The 14,947-nt window shown below is 41.6% G+C and overlaps 1 protein-coding gene across 6 annotated transcripts in view; it reads right to left on the reverse strand.

Moving 5' to 3' along the window:
• Positions 1 to 13,082, reverse strand: part of PRELID2 (PRELI domain containing 2) — a 336,098-nt gene extending 323,016 nt beyond the window's left edge. For 4 of the 6 annotated variants that reach the window (XR_008679908.2, XR_010133959.1, XM_031011220.3 and 1 more), the window contains exons 1-2: positions 12,886 to 13,082; positions 802 to 859 (exon numbers count right to left, since the gene is read on the reverse strand). Coding sequence is in view for 4 of the 6 variants with exons in the window: in XM_031011220.3 (XP_030867080.1) it covers positions 802 to 859; positions 12,886 to 12,960 (133 nt within the window). In the remaining 2 variants the exon portion in view is untranslated. Of the gene's footprint in view, positions 1 to 801; positions 860 to 3,565; positions 3,701 to 12,885 lie in introns of those variants that run through there. The other 2 variants (XM_055387294.2, XM_063706848.1) reach the window with 2 other exon arrangements.
• Positions 13,083 to 14,947: the final 1,865 nt, after the last annotated feature.

A 14,947-nucleotide genomic window follows, 5' to 3' on the forward strand; every position in this document is an offset into this window, starting at 1 on the left:
ACACAGAACAGAAGAGATTCCTATGCTCTAGACCAGGAATCAGTAAACATTTTCTGCAAAGAATCAGATGCTAAATAATTTAAGTTTTGTGGGCAATAAAGTCTCTGTGGCAACTGGTCAACTCTGCTGTTGTAGGGAGGAAGCAGTCATAGATGACATGTAAACAAATGTGACTATGTTCCAGTCAAACTTTATTTACTAAAACAGGCAGCACGAGCCATAGCTTGTCAACTCTTGATTTAGTCAATGCTAAAACCACACTGCCAAGTAGTTGTGATTCCATAAGCCATCACTTTATAGTCATATCTCGTATTTAATCATATGCATTTTGCCATCTACAAAATGATATAATAGGCTACAGCCATGTGACCTTGAGCAAGTCATTTAACTTCTCTGTATCTCAGTTTCTCCATTCATTAAATGAGTAGTCTAACACCTATCCCAAACATTGTTCTGAATATTAAATGAATTAATAAGAGTACCTGCTACACATTAAGTGCTCAAAAATGTTAGCAGTTACAATTATATATAGCTCAGTGTTGTCATCAATTATTAGTTAGAAAGTGACAAAAAGCATCAGCAGGCCTTTTACTATCATAAATCCTGGTGCTCTACCTGCCACACCTTTCTAAGTCACCTCAAGTACAGAAATATACCTGTTTAAAAACTAATAATGGAAGAAACTGCAGGTGAACAATTTTTTTAAAAAAAACCTAATAGGCCACACACACACATACACACATCTTTACAAAAATCACTATCATTTAATGATCATTACTGAAAAAACTGTAGCGAACTTACCTCTTTTTTCCTCCATGATTTTTACTGAGATGACATTTTTATCCATGGGGTTGGGGTACTAAACAAAAATATATAAAAAAGAATTACCATTAATCTTCTACCAAGGTGAATTATTTAGAAGTAACCACAGCTGTTTGCAGGACTAGTAAATATTTTCCAAGAAACTTCTAAACAAAGCCCAGTTTTGAATCATGGATCTTAATTTTGTAACTTGGGCCTAGATAAGTGAGATGCTATCATCATCTTGACTTACATGAAATCTGGGGAAAACCTTCTTTAGATCCAACTAGCCCTGAGGGGGATGAGGTTAAGCTAATCAGTAAATAATAATACTATTAATATTGAACCAGCCTAACATAAATCAAGAGTGTTCTTTGTGCTAGGCACTGTACTAAATGCTTTCCTTGCACAATCTTGTCTGAATCCAACAGCCTCTCTGTTATAACTGATTTATGTGATACCACCATCCCCATCTTTCAGATACGGAAACCGAATGAAGACTGGATTGCTTAGGGTCACCCAGCTGGCTCCTGGTGGAGCCAGGGAATTAAACCAGGCCTGTTTAATACAGAGTGGACCTCTTCGCTGTGATCTAATATCATTGTCTGGTGGCTGGGTTAGCATCAGAGTAGCATAGTCATAGAAGTATGCTTTGCTAGGCACATAGTAAATACTCAATAAATATTTAACATGTTAATTTAATTCCCCTGAAAAGCAATTTGGCTGTGACAAGGTTGATAATAGCCACTGCTTTTGTCTTAGGCAATTTACATACTTTAGATACATTAGCTCAGTTAATTCACAAAACCATTCTATAAGGTATGTGTTATTTTTTCCACTTCATATATGAAAAATAAGGCTTAGACAAATTAGATAATTTGCTCAAATTGTCCAGCTAATGAATAGTGTATCTGGGGGGTAACATAATTTACCCCCGATACTTTCTGCCAGCCTACAAAGCCTGCCCACCTAACCTACCACCAAATCACCTAAGAGTTAAATTAACACAATCCTTTCCACTACTCAGATGTGAAAAGAGAGACACTGGGAGCAGAAGTGACCTCCTAGAAGCCACAGGACAAGGTAGCTGCTGACCCAAGCCTACTGAGCCCCCTTGGACTCTCTTCCCTGAGGTTTACCGATGTATCATGTGATCAAATCTGAAAAGAAAATTGGCAGGAAGTCTTATCCATGACATCACAAAGTGCTGAGCAGAAGGCAAAAGCAGCAGGCAGGCTGAGGGGAGAAAGAAGAAAGGCCCCTCACTTTGCAAACTTGAGCTTTAAGTTTTCCGAACCCTAGGAAGTGAAATACAAAACTCTGACTGTGGGTCTCCACCCACAGCAGGCGTGTGTATGTGTGTGTATGTGTGTGTGTGTGTGTGTGTGTGATATTGATTTATTAATGGATTTTTCAGGGAAAGGGGTTCATCATTTTAACACATTCCTAAAGATATCTATGACCCAAAAAGACAGTAGATTAGAACACAGGCTCTCTGAGGGCAGGAATACTGTCTATTTCAGTTACTCCTGTATCTCCAACAGCCAGCATAATGCCTGGCACATAAAAAGCACTCAGTCAATATTTTCTGGATAAATAAAAAATTGGGAATATAAACCTCCATGACCTCAGGGATCAATTTGGAAAATGAGCCTGCCTTCAGTCAGAAACCAATCTATGAAGAGAGCAGTGGCTCAGCTTTCAGCAACCTCAATATCTCTTCATGTTTCATGTTGGTAAACTCTGTCATTCACACTTCCATCCTGGAAACTGAAATCTTGATAACTGATGAAAACCTTGGTTTTTAAAAATCTATTTATTTATATATTCATTCATTCACTCATTTTAGCCCTAGAAAAAAAAATGCTTGGCTGGGCATGGAGGTTCATGCCTGTAATCCCAGCACTTTGGGAGGCTGAAGCGGGTGGATCACTTGAGGTTAGGAGTTTGAGACCAGCCTGCCCAAAATAGTGAAACCCTGTCTCTACTAAAAATACAAAAATTAGCCAGATGTAGTGGTGCACGCCTGTAGTCCCAGCTACTCAGGATGCTGAGGCAGGAGAATTGCTTGAACCTGGGAGGCGGAGGTTGCAGTGAGCCGAGATCATGCCGCTGCACTCCAGCCTCGGTGACAGAGTGAGACTCTGCCTCAAAAAAAAAAAAAAAATACTTGGAACTACAGTGATTGCTTTCTTGAAGTTCAGCCCTTCCGAGTTACATGCCCACGACAGAGGGTCAGGTTTAGATACTCTGCTCCTCAGCAAAGGAGACTTTCGCTTACACAGTACCCCTAAAGCAAGGGAGATATTTGAGACTCACACAGGTCCTCTGAATTGTGATTATATGTGTATAAATTATAACTTGTACACTAAAGTAAAATGTGCTTATCTCATTTACTACAGTTCTAGTTTGTTCATTACATACCCATAAATATATATTGACTGAATATTATAAATTCAACATAAGTTGTGGAAAGATAACTAAACTATAAAAGACATTGAAAATGTAATCATCAGGGAGACATGATGATCAAATTTTTCAAGTTCTAATTACTTCACTAAGCTATCAAAGAAATTCTTAAACATTATAAACTCAAATACTTCACACTTACATAATTTTTGGAGTTGAACAGCCAAAAGCCTCAAGTTTCCATAGAAGAACAGTAGAAGAAAGTAGGGGTTTATTTGCAATAGCTAACTACCATACTATGAAAGGCACATATTTCAACCTCTTTAAAGATTTATTGAACTGAGGCTCCCCCTACCTGGCATTACTTGAAATGATCTGACGCCATCTTGTGGTAACTTGAATATTCATGTTTTAATTCATGAAAATTTACCAAAACTCCCATGAGAAAAAGTTGAAAGAGGGAAGGCTTCTCAGAGGTCAATACCAGGAACATTTACCTGGGAAGACAGGAGGCAGATGGCCAGGTTTTTCTGGACACCTTTTCAAACACAATCCAGTATGACTGCAGAATTGATCAAGCTGAATCAGGATCACACCCATCAAAGACTTAACTGAGCAGCTACTGTGTTCATGCAGGGTGCTATCCTAGAGAAGCTGCCATGCACATGATCTCATTCAGCCCTTCTCAAAGCGTGGAAACCTATCAAGTATTAATATACAGAGTATTTCTGCTATAAATATAATAGTGCAAAGCCCGCAGACAAGCAGGTTCACATGGGGTTCTTCAATCCCCATTTCATACTAGAGACTCTCATGAAAGCAATGTGATCTGAAGACCCAGATATCTGCCAAAAGCCCTTGTCTTTCTTGATCCTGGCTTAGCTGATCACAAACTGCAGTGTGCAAGAGAACGATCCCACAGGCTGCATACATACGCCATGTATGCTATACTACTTTATGGATGATTTAAGGGATTTTTAAAGGTATATGTGACTTCATTTTGCATTTCCTTATAATTTTTAATTTCTTCACAGAACGTGTAAACTAACTCCTTTTCCTTTCCCCAAGACATGAAACTACTACAAATACCACTGTATATATCATATGTATGTAACAGTCTAACAAGGGTAAAATGTAGACATGCCTAAAGCTGTTGTATCTGCTTGCTTTATTTTTTACATATTAAAAGATAAGCCAAGAACTCCATAATATTGGGGGGGAATATGCATTAAAGCAAACACATACATATAAAAAGTTAGAGGCAAGAAACTGAATCCATCTAATTACAGAATATTCAATATGTTTCTGGGAGAAGCTTCATGAAGATATAACATTTTGCATTCATATTTGCCGAGGGAAAAAAAACCCATAAGCTTTCAGAAAGCCTACTCTTAAAAGTAGTATTAAAATATGAACTTTCCAAAAAGCTCAAAAGCCAATGCTTTTTTTTAATAACATTTGCTTCCCCTCTCAGAAACAGTCAATGACATCCAAAGGAGTCACTGTCTACCAATTTACAAATGAGGTTACCGGAGAGAGTACAAGGAAGCAGGTGAGTGACAGATCTGTCTGAAGAGTCCTTCAAAGAAGGCAAAGAAGACCTACAGTAAGTCTGGGATATTAACATACCCTTGTCATAAGCATTAAGGGAATCTGTTATCTAGGCTGCTGCCAAACATGTACATGCAAAGAGATGGGGCTGCTGAAAAGAGATTTGGTGTTCAGCAGCAGAAAGAAATCACCATGAGCTATGCCAAATTCCTTTTATGAGCTCCACACCATAGTCTATCTCAGAAGAAAAGCAAAGTTGATTTTATACCAAGACGAAACAAGTTATAAATTAATCAAAATGTCAATGATCAAGGACAAAACATACTTAAGTTGAAAAGTATTTGGAATGGCTGTTCATTGGTCTTTCAATAAGATGATGAAATAGAAAGAACAAAGGGCAATGAGCCAAGACATGCAGACTACAACGCTGCCATCTGTGAGGTCGGGGTGATGAACCACCAGGTGATCATCCAAGATCCTTCTGGCCAGGAAAAGCTATGGTTCCAAACAAAGGCCAACCAACAGCACATCAGCCTCTTTCTTTCAAAAATGACCCAATAATCAGCAATGGCATAGTGAAGGTTTTGAAAAGACAGTTTTTCATTGTAACACAGAGGAAAATCCTCTTATCACAACATCAAATGTATGCATAAACGCAGTGCAGCTAAAGATACACTACAAATAACGGCCCAGCACTCTTCAAAATCACCATGGTCCGGAAATGCAAGGAAAGACTGAGGAAATGTCCTACACTGCAGGACACTGCCAGCTAAATGCAATGTGGGGTCCTGAATTGGATGCTAGACTGGAAAAACGATATTAGTGGACAATTGACAAAATCTAAATAGAGTCTATAGGTTAGTTAATAGCATTGTATCAGTGTTAATTTCCTGGTTTTAAAAAGTATACTATGGTTTGGGGAAGCTGGAAAAAAGTATGTGGGAATTCTTCGTTTCTGCAATATTGTTTTTGAAATGTTTTATAAGTCAAATTATTTATAAATGAAAAGAAATAAAAAACAAAATTAAAGACATGATGTTAGAAAACAGTGAATTTTAGAGCCCAAGAGATCTGAATTGGAATCCTATCTGTGAGAAGCTTGGACAAATCACTTTAATCTGCCCTAGTTTCTTCATCTGTAAAATGAGGATAAATACTTACCTCAAAGAGCTGTTATAAGAATTAAAGGAAACAATTTAATTACAGTATAATACCTAGCACTGTGCAAGTAGAAAATAAATGTAGCTGGTTTTGCTACTAACAAATGAATCAACATTTTTGAAAACTTAAAAAGTTTCAAGATTTTGGTTTTTATCTTGTAATTTACTGTGGTGTAGCATTAAATACATTGCTGGCATCTATCTGCAATCCAAAAATACTTACACAATGATTTTAAAATGATTAGAAGATAATATATCTGATTTTCCTAGACTAATAAAAAACTCACAAGCTCGTGTTTTACCAGTTCGGAATTTGTATAAGATACAAGGCCTCCCTGACACTTCACTCCAGACTAGCATTAGGGAAAGGGCTGCACCAGAGAAGTAAGAGTGCTGGAGAGAATATTTACTTGTTTTTAAAAAGGCAACTGTTTCTAAACAGTTTAAATGCTTTCATGGATTTATAATTAAAATATAAATCTTGCCCCATACTATAATGTAATGTCTGCCATATGCCCCCAAGAAAGCCTTTATCATGAAAATTAATATATCCTCCTCTGTCCCTTCTGACAGTGAACTCCTTGAAGACAGGCCCATGTACTTAGATAGTGAAAAAAATCTTTTTTCTTTTTTTTTTTTTGAGACTGGGTCTCACTTTGTCACCCAGGCTGGAGTGCAGTGATGCAATTACAGCTCACTGCAACCTCTGCCTCCCGGCTCAAGCGATCCTCCTAACTCAGCCTCCCGAGTACCTGGGACTACAGGTGTGTGCCACCATGCCCCGGCTAATTTTGGGGGTTTTTTGTTTTTGTGTCTGTGTGGTTTGGGGTTTTGTTGTTGTTGTTGTTGTTGTTGTTGGTGGTGGTGGTGGTGGTGGTGGTGGTGGTGGTGGTAGAGATGGGGTTTTTGCCCCGTTGCCCAGGCTGGTCTTGAACTCCTAGGCTCAAGTGATCAACCCAACTAGGCCTTGCAAAGTGCTTGGATTATAGGCATGAGCCACCATGGCTGGCCAATCTCTTCTGTCTTTTATACACTGATTAAGCCACAATCTCCATTAGATAAGTTTCTAAGTGTACTTTACAATTGTTCAAATGGCATTTAGAAAATATTCCTAATTCAAATGTGTACCTTTATTCATGCTCACTCTCTCCTTTATTACTCTAAGTTAGTAATGATTTCTGAGGCCACTTCTCTCAGCTTTTTATTTTCAGGCTCATGAAATAAATGCAACAAATTATTGTTGTTGTTATCATTATTCAACAAGTACTTTAAAGGAGGCTGCTGTGTGCTGAAATTAAGCTAGGTATATTACATATAACTGTAAGCATTATCCAATTTAATTTCTCCAACAACTCCAGAAGACAGTGATTATTATTCTCATTTTGCAGATGAGGAAATCGAGGCACAGAAAAATGAACTGACCTGTCCAAGCTCACAGGGCTAACAGCGCTCCATCCCTGTCTTCCCCACCCCATCCAATGTCAGAGCCCACGTTCTGCACATCTGCACCATTCTCCTTTACATCATGCCTAATCTTCTAGTGGAACTGAGGACAGGAAGATAAAAGTGAAGAAAGACTAGTACAGCATGTGACAAAAGATAACATGTAAGTGTCAGATTTGCAAGGGAGAAAAGATAGGATCAGAAACGGAAACATTATTAATTACCCAATCAACTTTCTACTCTAAATGGAAATAGCCATTCATAAATCCCCTTTATGAGCTTAAGAGTAAACATTCAAACCATTTTGTTCAGCACACCAGGCTCCCAGCCAAAATAAATAACACTCAGGGTCATTCTGTCAAAGCAAAGAAATTATCAATATTTTAATCTGTCCATTTTATTACAGTATCCAAAGTAAGGACATGTTTCTGAATCCCATACTGACTTCAATCTAAAACTGCACAGGGCTAATCCCCAAAAGAGTCAGTTCATTCATTCATTCAACAAGGATTTGCTGAGTACCTACTATGTTCCAGGATCTCTTTGGGTAATTGGGATACATCAGAAACAAATGACAAAAATCACCACCTATGAAGGTGATACTCTATTCACTATGACTCTTTTGACCACAGCATAAAAAGAAAGTCAACCTTCTGAAGGTAAGAAAAATCTTTACTTCTCTGGCCTCATTTAGATATAAACAAGAAAACCCAGTCAATATAATAGCTCTCTGGATCCTTTTTAATGACTTTAAATTTCAGGCAGATGAAATTTAAGAAGTTCTCTGAATCCAGCTCATGAAAGGCAAGCCCATTAAAAAGGTCTAAGTGAGATTCCAGAGAAGACCCATTTTCTACACTGCTACATTCATCTATGCAACTTTGTGTTCTCTTTGTAGATGATTTTAAGTAAAAGGAAGGAAACAGTGGTAAGTGATAAGAGCTAGAAAGCTAAGAATCACACAAAGAAAGAAATCAAAATACACTGTCAAGTGCATTGACACTATAGTTCTTGGAAAGTACATACAGTTCAGCATCCAATGAATAAACCATTTTGGGTTTCATAACATTCCTCCATGAAGAGTTTATTGAGAAATACTGTATTTTACAAACAAAGAGTATCATATTGTTTGTTTTCACAGTGTCACTTAGCTTTGAAAGCATGCAGCTAATATTTTGCCTGTGGTATTCAACAGGCAGATGTAAGAAGAGCAAACATTCTTCAGGTTTTAAAAACAGTAGTATATTATAACTTGGAAGGCAACTCCTAACAAACCAAAAGCCATAGATCAGTAGACCTGATTTAAAATAGAACTTCCTCAGTGCTAAAGCAGCTTCAAACATACCATTGTGCAAAATCAGATTAAATGCTTCCCAGCGATCCTCATGATTGTCCCTTCTGCCAAGTGCTTTCCTTTGAAAAAAAAATCATAAAGACTGAAAGAAATATAAAAGTGTATTTTGCCAAAAACATAATTCTTACTACCTTAGGCTTATAAAAAAGCTTATGCTTTTCAAGCTGTTAACACATGTGACATCCTCACAACAACCCTGGAAGGTAGGTGGGGTAGGTGGCATTACCATTTTCACAGAGGAGAAACTAGGGCTTACACAGTTGTGATGCTGCTGACTGCACAAGGGCTCCTGGTCAAGTGGGCCTGTGGGCACAGGACTGCATCCACCTAAAGGAAGGAGTAACTTTTTCTAATTTGCATAAATAGTCTCATTTGCTTTCCCCTAGCCCTATGAACTGTGAGCTTATGGAGTGGACCCCTAAAAGATGCCTTTTCTAATTTGCACAAGGACACAGCATAGGATGGTGAAAATTTTTTCCCATGGCCACCCAACCTAACAGTGAAAGCATAATGATCAAGATCCAGGTCTACTGACTTCCATTCATGGCTTTGAATAACACAAGGGGAAAATTCACCCAGCAAATGGGTTTACTGACATCTTAGTACTTAGTCACATAGTTCCTCCCAAGGAATCTCTGAAGGATTCCTTTATGAATGAACAGAAAGAAAGGAAGTACAGTGACATGCATGATGTTAACACTGTCCCATCACTAGACCTTTAGTCTCCAAATGTTTGTCTCTCATTTTCCCAGTTCTGCCTTCCATTTCCCAGTTCTGACATCCCCAGTTCTGTTTCCCAGTTCTGCCTTTCCCAGTTCTGCCTTTTCATAGTACTTATTCACTATGTACCAGGTACTTTGCTAAATATTTTATAAGAATTACAACAGGTTCTAACTGAATACAGCTACATAAGTGACCTCAGCTATACCACACAGCACACAAAAATCAACCACATGAGTTTAGTCAACTCACACAATTGTGAAAATTAAAAGCCTGTCATTGGTTTAAGTCACTACGTTTTGGAGTGGTTTGTTACAAACCAATAGATAACTTAAACATTCCGTGTTCTCACCCTAACACACATCAAAGTTATATCTTTATATCAGGGTCAACAGGTCCACTTAGCTGAGCAAACCCTGAGAGAAGACTGTGAACAAAAGAAAACAGATTGAGCACAGCAAAGTTTTTTGGGTTTTTTTGTTTGTTTTTGTTTTTGAGACGAAGTCTTGCTCTGTCACCCAGGCTGGACTGCAATGGCATGATCTCGACTCACTGCAACCTCCATCTCTTGGGTTCAAGTGATTCTCATCTTAGCCTCCCAAGTAGCTGGGATTACAGGTATAGGGCACCACACCTGGCTAATTTTTTGTATTTTTGGTAGAGATGGTATTTCACCATGTTAGCCAGGCTGGTCTTGAACTCCTGACCTCAAGTGATCCGCCCGCCTTGGCCTCCCAAAGTGCTGAGATTACAGGAGTGAGCTGCCGCCCAGCTGGCAAAGTTGATTCTGAAACCCTGTATTACCTCAATAATCGCTGAAGTGCCTATTATATGCAATGCAGCACAGCCGGGTGGCTAAGGGTGTGAGTTTCGGATCCATGTGTTAAAATCCTGGCTGTCCTACCTGCTAGCTGTGGGAACTTGAGGAAGGCACTTGGACTTCTCTGGTCCTCAGTTTCTCTATATTGTAAAATGGAAATTAATCATAACTACTTCCTGAGGGTGCTGGCAGCAGTAAACATGATAAAGTATGGAAAGTACACATGAGCGCACATACACACCACACCACACCACACACACCACACCACACACCACACACCCAGCCTTCCTAGGAAACTTCTATTCATGCTTCAGCCATCATTTCACAAGTGCCACTTCTTCAGGAAAGCCTTTCCTAAAGATCACCCTCTCTGACTTCAGCAGGCCTCCCTGCTATATTCAAGCACCATGTATTTTCCTTTCATAAGTACACATCATCAATTTGAATTTTGTGTTCATTTGTGCATCACTTATTTATGTTAATCTCACCCACTACACACCATCAGTTCCATGAGAACAGGGTCTGTGGTGACCTCCCACATTTTTCTAGCACTTAACACAAAGCTTGGCACACAGAAGATAAGTATTCAACAAAAGAAAAGCATTTACCAAAAGCTGACAATGTGCCGGGACCTCCGTAAATAAGAGTTTGGCATTGTGTTATGTGCTTCTGCAGGAGTGAGTCTCGCCTTTAAAAACCTTAGAGTCTAACGGGAAACACAACACATACAGAAGTCACCATCTGACACTGCAGACGGTCAGCAACGCCTAGACAGAGTGCCCTGTGAGTTCTGAGAAGGTGGAGATCAACTGACTCTTGATGATGACAATCCAAAAAGACTTTACAAAGGAGCAGTGGCTTAAGGGTACCCAGACTCCAAAGTGCCAGTTCTAACAAAAAAATTGGGTGTTGGCTGTTACTTTTTGGGCCCAGAAGCCTGGCCTAAGGCAAAGTCTACAACAGGTCTGTAAATCATTCTTTCATTCATTTATTCATTGCTCAGGTTTTTATTAAATACCTAGTAGGTGCTAGGCACTAGTCTAGATACTGAAAATCAATGAACATATCAGCAAGCTGACATTCCTTCTAAAGAGGCCCCCTATAGCAACAAAGTGTTAACCAGTGTCCTCCTCACTCCTCTGTGACCAGGGCCACCGTGTCACCTCCTCTAACGGAGGCTACACCTTATCGTTTAACAAATGACCTTCATCTTCCCAGCATCTCCCTTAGTTTGGCTTCCGGGTTGCATATGGAGTTCAATGTCCCGTGGCTGCTAACCAAGGCAAATTGCAACTGTTGCAAATTTTGCTTATGAAAACCGAAGGGGACCTTCAAAGATCTTCTGGTACAACCCCTTCATCTTATAGATGTGGAAACTAAGGCCTAGAGAAAAGACCCTCAGCAAGGTCACCCAGAGAACTAACCGCGCATAGAACCAGACCAGAGTCCAGGAGTCCTGCCTCCCAGGCCTAGGCGCTTTCGATTTTTCAAAGACATTTCCCATTTTCCTATTATCAGGATCCACAATCCTAGAAACAGTCTTTGGGATTCAGGGAAGAGTTCATTATTTGTATTGAAATCGGTTGTAGTAATACCAACAACAATAACATTTTAGAGCCCTAACTAAACATCAGTAGCAGTAAGAAAAAGAAAAATAGCTCAGAGCACATTGTGTGAGTTACAGTGAAATATGCAAAATCAATCAAGCCCAGAGAGACAAGAGTATAGGACTTTAGTGGTCCCCTCCTCACCCAACCCATTCCTGGGAGCAACTGGTTAAAGGCATTTTGTTCCTGACCAGCTGCCTTACCCATTATCTTCAAGTTCCTGGAATTTGTGATACAAAGAACAATGTACAGACAATCAATAGTTTATGTTATTTTAATATAAATTCTTGGTAAACAACTTAGGAAGTGCTTCTTATTCTCCTTGAAAAACCCACTTTCGACTTCTGCTCATCAGAATGTATACTCAGGGCACCTTCACTCCCGGATGCAGTCCTCAAACTTGGCTCGAATGAACTCTCTTTTTATATTGATTTTGCCTCAGTTTCTTCATTTAGGTCACAACTGTGCTAAGCACTTCACACAAGTTACCTCATTTGGATCCTCACAACAACTCTATGAGTCGGTACTATTATTTTCCCCATTTTACAGATTAGCAAACTAAGGCACAAAGAGAGTAAGCAACCTGCACGATGTCCCACAGCTGTTTAATAAGGGACAGTGGATGGGGCAGCAGAACGATCATGCTGAGTAAACCAGGATGACTGCCCAATGGCCTCCCCTCGCTTTGAAGGGGTCAGTGATGAAGCGGAAAGCTCCACACGTCGGTCATCTGCAACTCCACGGAGCTCACGAGCTGGGATTCCCGGAGGCTCTTCCTAAAAGGAAAGCCTCTTCTTTCAGCTGGGGCAGGTGTGAACGTGATGCCAAGCACGGCTCCTTTTCCCGCTCCCTGTAAGGGGAGTCTTCGAGGAAATCCCTCTCGACCCACACATCCCTGAAGCAAAGCCCGCAGCTGGAAAGAGACACTGGCGGTGCCAGCTTCCGCGTGGATGAAGGAGAGGAGAGAGGGGCAAGCAGCGGAGGCAGCGCGGGATACGGAAGGTGGAAGCGGGGCGGTACCTTTCGGAGAAAGCTGGAGACCACCTGCTCGAAGGGGTACTTGTACACCTGGTGCACATCCACCGAGACCCCCATCCCCGCGCGCCGCGGGCCCAGCGCACCGGCCACGCCTCCGCGAGCTCAGAGCCGCCCAGGGCTCCGCAGAGGCCCGGAGGCGCCCACACTCGGACAGCCACATGGGCGTGGCCTTTTTCCTCCGCTTTTCAAACTTTCGAAACTTTATTGGCCACTCGGAGAAAAGCGCAGTCGGCCACGCCCACGCCCCTACTGCCAGAGTCGGGTGCCTGGGGTTACAGAGCGCTGGAGGCGCTGGAGAGCTCCCAGAGCACCCGGGGCCCCGCGGTCTCCACGCTGGCGGCGCCAGAGCGGCCCTGGTGCCCTCCCGCGGCCGCGCCTGCCGAGAAAAGCTTCTCTGCCTGGGAGCCATCACGCCCCGCCCCAGGAAACCTGGACCTTGGGCTAATGCGTTTATGGTATCACCGCCTGGAGTCACAGAATAAGCCGTGGTTGGCAGCACGGGAAAAAAGTATTAATAAGGAAGGCCTGGTGTGACAAAGGCCAGCATTACTCATGCCACCAGTCAGCTGCCTCTGAGGCTTGGGTTTGGGCCTCGTGTAAGGTAAAGATTGCCTCGGGAATAAGAACCGCGTTTTAGTGCACCAAACCCTGCAGGTAAGTTCCTTTGCTCGCTAAGGTTAAACACCACGGAGCAAGGAACTAGAGGATACAAAAGAGTTGCGAGTATTATTATTTACTGCAACCCACAGATGTTAGGAGAACCAGCACGTTAATCCGTGTATTCAGCACGGTTCTGAGGCCTCCTATGCCCCAGCGCTGTAGTGGGCACTGCGGATTCCGCAGGGAGGAAACACCAGCCCTGCTGATGAGCCGGCTGATTTCACACCCAATCAACAAGCTGGGAAAATAAAAACAATAATCGGTTAAAGTGACACGGGCGCGGACATGATTTTAGCGAGGGTGATTATGGAGGGTCTCTGAGGTGATGACTTTTACGATTTTGCCATCTCGCTCGCCCCTGCCATACACAGTCACACTGGTCTGGCAAAACCCTAGCCTTGTGTAAATCTAGGTCTCCTCTGACTGTCTCTACCCAAGCCACCAGAAGGGGCTGGAGGAAAATACACACCCACTGTGACAGGCATCTTTTAAGTTCACAACCACTAACCCTATGGCGCCTTTCAATGGTGCCAGACAAATACGCTATGAAAGTACTGAATTTCTGGCTGGGTGCGGTGACTCACGCCTGTAATCCCAGCACTTTGGGAGGCCAAGGTGGGCAGATCGCCTGAGGTCCGGAGTTCCAGACCAGCCTGGCCAACATGGTGAAACCCTGTCCCTACTAAAAATACAAAAATTAGCCGGGTGTGATGGCGGGCGCCTGTAGTCCCAGCTACTCAGGAGGCTGAGGCAGGAGAATCGCTTGAACCCGGGAGACGGAGGTTGCAGTGAGCAGAGATCGCCCATTGCACTCCAGCCTAGGCGACAAGAGCAAGACTCCATCTCAAAAAAAAAAGACAGAGAGTACTGAATTTCTCTAATCCACTTACTCTCCCGCATTCCTCTCACCTCACACCTCTGACACCTTTGTTCCCAGCCTTATCCTCCAGTCATTACCTCACTTCCATTTTCACTTAGTCAATAGGTCACATCACTCTGCCACCTCTCTACCCACCAGATCAAATGCCTTGCCTTCACTCTTGTTCCTGTGGGTGAACTGTCAGCACTTTGTTTTAGCACCAGTGTCTCCATTTGTCCACTGAATCCTGAGGTGAACTGAAAAATGTTTAACAAATAGCTGTCCTTTAAAGTATAAATCAAGCAAGGCCCTGCTTTCCAAAGGTTGCTGATTCCTGTGGTGTAAATACTCCTACCATGTTTAAAGATGCCAACTCGATGTCACTAAACACAAGTTGGGGATTTAGCAACATGGAGTTGAGTGAGGAGTGGGAGTTGGGGAGGGAAGCACAGAAGCACACCATCACATAGTATTTCCACCACCCACATACGACAGCCATAAAGAACCAAGAACATAAATAATGGA

This window comes from Gorilla gorilla, chromosome 4 (genome assembly GCF_029281585.2).
Source record: "Gorilla gorilla gorilla isolate KB3781 chromosome 4, NHGRI_mGorGor1-v2.1_pri, whole genome shotgun sequence".
NCBI lineage: Eukaryota > Metazoa > Chordata > Mammalia > Primates > Hominidae > Gorilla > Gorilla gorilla.